Source organism: Nilaparvata lugens, chromosome 2 (assembly GCF_014356525.2).
Source record: "Nilaparvata lugens isolate BPH chromosome 2, ASM1435652v1, whole genome shotgun sequence".
In the NCBI taxonomy this organism is placed as follows: domain Eukaryota; kingdom Metazoa; phylum Arthropoda; class Insecta; order Hemiptera; family Delphacidae; genus Nilaparvata; species Nilaparvata lugens.
The window spans coordinates 44,070,901-44,077,435 of record NC_052505.1 but is presented as its reverse complement, the minus strand read 5'-3'; the positions used below and the strand labels follow the sequence as shown (position 1 = coordinate 44,077,435).

Below are 6,535 nucleotides of genomic sequence, written 5' to 3'. Positions count from 1 at the left end.
CTTCAGCAAGACATTATCCAACCAAATTTTCTAGAAAATGTGTTATTTACCGATAAGTCCAGCTTTACAAGAGAAGGAATCTTCAACTCTCGCAACAGTCACGTCTGGGCCTTAGACAATCCTCATGAGGTCAAAGTGCGTGGTTATCAGCATAGATTTTCGCTGAATGTTTGGACGGGTATCTTAGGTAATCGCGTGATTGGACCATACATTCTTCCTAATCGTCTGAATTCTCCCACGTACATTACTTTTTTAAGAGACATACTACCAGAACTTTTGGAAGATGTGCCTCTTGCAAACAGATATAATATTTGGTTTCAACATGATGGTGCCCCTGCTCATTTCGGAAATGTTGTTACGGACTTTCTGAACATGACCTATCGTCAGCGGTGGATTGGGCGGGGTGGACCAGTACCGTGGCCCGCACGTTCACCTGACCTCAACCCTTTAGATTTTTTTTCTGGGGCCATATGAAAGACCTTGTTTACAGCACGCCAGTAGAAAACGAAGAAGACCTTGTGGCAAGAGTGGTTGCTGCAGCAGGTGCCATTCAAGATGATGAAAATGCTTTTATAGCAGTTCGACGGTCCATGATTGAAAGGTGCAGACTGTGTAATCAAGTTGAAGGACGGCATTTTGAGCAATTGCTGCATTAGTATCAGTGAACCGATTTGAGTGAAATTAATATTTTTCAATGTAAAATAAAATTTGGAGGAAAGTTATTCTTGTATATTTCTGTAATAAGAACGGTTTTCATGAAATTATAAAAAAAATTAATATTGATCTTTAAATGGTGAAAAGTGGTCATGCATGCAGTACGAAAAAATTAATTTCTCTGTTATTCTTCGACCAATCTTAATAATTAGGTATCATTGGAATTGTGAAAAAATTTGCTAACTTTTTTGTCTCTTGTAAATTTTCTGTAAAATGGACGGTTTTCGAGATATTCGCCATCAAAAATTTAAAATGGCCGCCATTTTGAAAAATTTCAACGAAAAATTTTTTTTTATTTTTTATAGTTGAGTCTTTATAGCATAAATATTCATGCCAATTTCAGATCAATACAACATTTCGTTCTTGAGATAAAAATTTTAAGTGAAAAAAACAAAATGGCAGCTATAAGGATAACCGCTGAGTTTTGGACACTTCAAATATGACATTTGTAGTCTCCTAGCATCCAGGTACAATACCCTAAAATTCTCGACACTACTTCTGAAACACCCTGTATATTACTTATTAAGTGTTTATGTAAGTACTAAAACAAGGAATGTCATTCTATTTGATGATTATAAATTATGATATTATTTATCTCTTTTCTGTATAAGGCTACTTGTAATATAAATAGAAAGAAAAATAAAAAATCTCAGTACCCTTTTTGAATTATTTAATCACAACATGTTACAACATTGATGCAATTTTCAAGTGATAAGAAGTAAATAAATCATTTTTTTATTTACTTCATATCACTAGAAAATGGCATCAATGTTGAAACATGTTGTGATTAAATAATTTAGAAAGGGTACTGGGATATTTTATTTTTCTTTCTATTTATATAATATTATTATTCCATGATGATTTATCATTGAATTATTTAATTCAATAAAAAAGGGAGTAAAATTATCAAAAACACTATAACTAGGTCAGCATTTTGCCATTTTAATGCAAAAACCTAACCTCCTAACCTTCCCTTTTACCTTTAAATCATTAAACATAACTTTACCTGAACCCTGAAACACAGAAGAACAATCTTGTTCTCTACTCTGCCTGAACCCTTCCAGCACAATTATTGCAATTATGCAAAATCCTAACCCCCTAACCTACCCTTTCACTTTTGAAACGATAATAAGCATAACGCTTGGTAAAAACCCCAACCCCTCAAAGCACATGGGCGTAGAGCCTGAGGGAACGTGTCCCCCCAATATTTCATGGTATATGCTATGTTCCCCGGAAAAATTTACTGGAGATTCAAATTATGGCTGGTAATCAAAACAAACAATACAACTAATGCTGTTCTATTATGCTGGTTTTTTGTAAATAATTTCTAACTAGTAAAACTTAAAACTATTAACTCAGAATATTATTCATTTACCCACTAATTTACCACTGCCGAATAAGAGGATTTAAAACGGATTTGAAGTAGGCCTAAACTATTCTTTAAAAATACCATTTTAATAAGCTATTTTTCAAAAAATCTTTGTTGGGGGACACCCTCCAGTACGTCCCCTCCAATGTCAAACAGCAATCTACGCTAATGTTAAAGCATATTGCAAAGCAAAATCCTAACCCCTCTAATTTCCCTTTTACCTTTGAAACATTAATAAACATAACTCAACCTGAATCCTAATCTATACCCTAACCCCTTCCAGCATATTTATGAAATTTAAAAGGAAAACCCGAACGCCACACCCTTTTACTTTTTGAAATATCAAATAACATATGTTTACAGTTTTTACTATCAATCCATGTCAGTTCTTATAGTTTAACACAGTTGACAAATTGTTGTTGGATTTTGCAATGCATCACGGGATCGTGTCATGACCTGTATCTATAGGCTCAACTCACACTTAAGCAACTCAGGACGAGAAGAGACTCGACTCTCTAGTCGAGAGCATGTGTGTTTCCAAATGGTGACACTCAGACCAGTCGATTCTAGTCTCGCCGCGATGTCACCATTTGAAAACACATGCTCTTGACTAGAGTCGAGTCTCTTCTCGACCTGAGTCGCTTAAGTATGAGTTGAGCCTAAATCTGAGTACCCTTTTCAAATTATTTCGTCACAAGTTTCGGGTATTAATGCCATTTTCAAGTCGATGAAATAATGCCATTAAAAGCCGAAACATGACGTGACGAAATAATTTTAAAAGGGTACTCAGATTTATATTTTTATTTATACTTTTGAATAACTATGTGATAGCTGTGACCGTTTCCGGTCGTTACTCTGCATCTGTGACAAAGAGAAGCCGCTCTTCTCTTCTATTCTTTTTATTTTTTCTGTGGCGTCCTTTGCTTGCAGGCCGTACACAGAGCATGAGAATAGCAAACAAGAGGGAATAACGGAACGGTTTGAAAATTTGATAGAAATTATTACTCTATCGGCCATTAGAGGTCTATAAAAAATTAGCATTTGATCAATAACAGGAAAACTGCTATTAAAATGATAATAAATGAAATAAATTGAAATAATAAAAATTCTGGTGTGGCGCACTCACACAACTTTCCTTGCCATTATGAAAATTGATCACCTGACGCTAGTGTTCACGCGCATCTCAAGTCTACATTTCAAAGATCTGAGCCAGCTGGTGACAGGACAATAACGCTGGAGACACACGAGGTCTGCTATCTCTTCATAGTGAATGATTAAATAGAATCAACAGTTGCCAAAAGTTTGCAATTGAATAATCACATTTTCTCGAATTTCGAGCTTATTTTCAATTTTAGGTGAAAATGTTACTGAACATTGATTGTAGAGATTTTCATGCTTAATCTTTTCCACTTAATTTTTTTTTGTTTAAATTGTATCTGAAGGCTGATAATTGAGAATCTAAAATCAAACTTTGCATAGATGGGGCAGAGCTCCTGAAATTTTTACAGATATGGGACTTGTGGCAGTTGATAGAGCTCATTAATGACTATTTCAGGTATGAATTTAATCAAAATCGTTGGAGCCGTTTTCGAGAAAATCGCGAAAAACCCTGTTTTTTACAAAATTTTCTCCATTTTAGCCGCCATCTTGAATTGCATTTGATCGAAGTTGTTCGTGTTGGATCCTTATATTGTAAGGATCTTAAGTTCTAAATTTCAAGTTATTTCGTTAATTGGGAGATGAGATATCGTGTACACACACACACACACATACAGATCAATACCCAAAGACCACTTTTTTGGACTCAGGGGACCCTTGAAACGTATAGAAATTTGGAATTGGGGAAAGCAATACTTTCCTTACCTATGGTAATAGGACAAGGGAAGTAAAAAATTAACCAACTAATAACGCAGTAAAATACGAGTGCATTATAATAGCAGCATATAAATACTACTACCAGAGACAAGAATAATATAGAGAGCTTACTTATCCTTCATCTATGCTACTACTTTGTAAAATTGGGCATGATTGGAATAAAATTTTAAGATAAAAAGCAACTTGATGATTGTGTATCATTAAACTTTCTTTAAAAAAGTAAAAAATATGAATTTTCCTAATAGGGATTAACAAGAAAAATATTAACAATGAAAAGATTATGGTGATAAATAGTTTTATTTATTAATTGCTCAATTTAAAACACTATTACTAATTCGAAAACATAAAAACCTTAAATCATAGTTCAAATAAAATATCATTACTTCAAACTAAAACATGATTGAATGAAGGAAACAGAATCAAAAGTACGCTAAATAATGTACAGGAAAAATCTATTGAACACTCTGATTTGCTTGAAGGCAGTTCTTAGAAGAAGGATGAATTGTTTTATTCATAGATTTTAGCCATATATTACATAGCCATGCATTATAGTGTCGTTATTGCTAAAATTTTCAATTGGGCTGGGAGCGAAGGACACATTTGTCGTGGTGTTCCAACATTAATTTGTCTTTGAGCTTTCAAAGTTTTCTGGTTAAGTTCGGTACTTTCTTCGTCCTCATCGATGTGTCTAAGGAACAGCAAGGCATTATTAGAGAAAGGGGAAAAATTATTATTACAATGAACAGGAAAAGTTATTGATTCCAAAGCACCAAGGAAACTACGCGAATTGAAAAAAATGAAATGCAAAGGGATGAAAATCCCTTAATGGATTCTATAATAAATTAATCCTGTTTTCCATTGAACTCCCAGAAGCTCATTAACTCTCAAGTCTTTTGTTTTTGTATGACACAAATTGGGGTAGGTTGACTCGAACAGTTGATATTAATGCTTTGTATTCTCCAAGATTTCGTTTTTCTTTTCGAGCCTAGAAAATATAAACACAATTATAACATAAATATAACATATATGAGATAAAAAAATACTACTTTGACTTTCACGTGTAGGTCTACTCATATTTATAGAATTGATTCCTCCACAGTTTTTTATATTTTAATGTACGAGCAATATGAAATTTTGTATTATCTAGTTTTAGAATTTAAGGAGTTTGAGAATTACATCATAATTATTTATAACACTTGATAGTTTTAAAGCAATGAACTATTCAGTTATTGAGTCTATAGATGAGAAAAATTCAATGTTCACCTTGTTATTTAGGGCGCTACTTCTATGCAGCCCTATTGAAAAATTACAATTTTACATTGCTTTCGTGTGTTTTCCTAGCTCTTACGGTTCAAAGCTTTCTAACTTTGGGAACAAAAATCTGATCACATCGAGAAAACTCGGAAGATCATTATTTGAAGTTCACATACAGATCGAATAAGAACATTTCACAAAATTATTAATCTTGTTCAATTAATCAATTTAAACAAATGAGCTATCATAGATATATTTCTTGTCCTTACCTTTTTATAAAATTTTGGTGTAGCAGCTGCTACTTGAGGAACAAGTCTCAGAGATTTTAGAACTCCATCAGTATTGTCTTCGGCAAATACATCCATGATCGCATCCAGTGCTTCAGCCATTATGCACACATTGCAGTTTGCATCGTTCATAACGTTCAAGAGAAAAGTTCCCACATTCTGGTGAGAGAAAAATAACATATGAACGTAAGTATAAGGGAACAAAAGGAATGAAAAAAAAATAGAATATGAAATTAAGATGTATTCAAGTTGGAAATGATAGCAAACTCAAAATGACTGCTGAGTGAGCATGAATTTTGTCAAAAGGTTATAAAATATAAAAATAATAATTCCTTCTCATTTCCCTCTAAACGATCTACAATCAAAACCAAAAATCAAAGGGCTAATTCTCTGCGGAATAAATACAGCTGACTTGCTAAAGAGCACTTCATTTGCTGAGAGGAATTTTCTAAAATTTGCACGAAAATATTGCAAACAATAAACGGAACTCATTCTGAAGTACGGTACTTCTCTCAATGTTTCGAGTTATGAAAAGGTCCTCAGATAAATTAAATGTCAAGGTATTAGCTCTACCATTAAATATAATAATAGCGTACACTGGATGAAATTTAGGGGGAGCCAAGGGTAGATCGAGAGAGACAACGGGTCCGGGTTTTCAAAATGTCCAAGGAAACTATAAAATATCAAAAGTATTTTTTGCGTTTTCAACTTTATCGAAATTATCAGGACAAAAATGATTAAATTACTGTAATTTGATTAATCTCTATAAAGTATGTTAAAGCGAAATGGCACTTATTCATTTTCAAAGATACGCCCAAAATCTGCGTTTTTCCAGCGTTTTCTCAACTTTTTCAAGAACTAGTTGGCAAAAAATGGTACACATTAGACTTGGTAAACAGGCTCAGCTGACGAGGTATAAAAATGTTGTATTGGAATGGTCTTGGAATATAACGACCAAGTTCCGCGATTTATGAGAGTTTTCCTGCGGTTTCTAAGCCTTCTCAAGAACTAATTCACAGATCATGTTCAGATTTGG

At 33.5% G+C, this 6,535-nt stretch overlaps 1 protein-coding gene across 1 annotated transcript; it reads right to left on the bottom strand.

Moving 5' to 3' along the window:
- Positions 1–4,236: 4,236 nt before the first annotated feature.
- On the bottom strand, positions 4,237–5,688 carry LOC120349896 (HEAT repeat-containing protein 3-like). The gene is made up of 2 exons (XM_039421276.1): positions 5,482–5,688; positions 4,237–4,943 (listed from the first exon to the last, which is right to left on the bottom strand). The coding sequence occupies exons 1-2, from the start codon at positions 5,677–5,679 to the stop codon at positions 4,836–4,838; spliced, it is 306 nt and encodes a 101-aa protein (XP_039277210.1). The 5' UTR covers positions 5,680–5,688; the 3' UTR covers positions 4,237–4,835.
- Positions 5,689–6,535: the final 847 nt, after the last annotated feature.

Excerpts from the sequence above, each read along its gene's own strand:
- LOC120349896 (XM_039421276.1), bottom strand. The coding sequence starts at position 5,679 with ATGTTATTTTTCTCTCACCAGAATGTGGGAACTTTTCTCTTGAACGTT. Across the intron at positions 4,944-5,481 it reads CACCAAAATTTTATAAAAAG|GCTCGAAAAGAAAAACGAAA; the intron begins GTAAGGACAAGA and ends TATATTTTCTAG.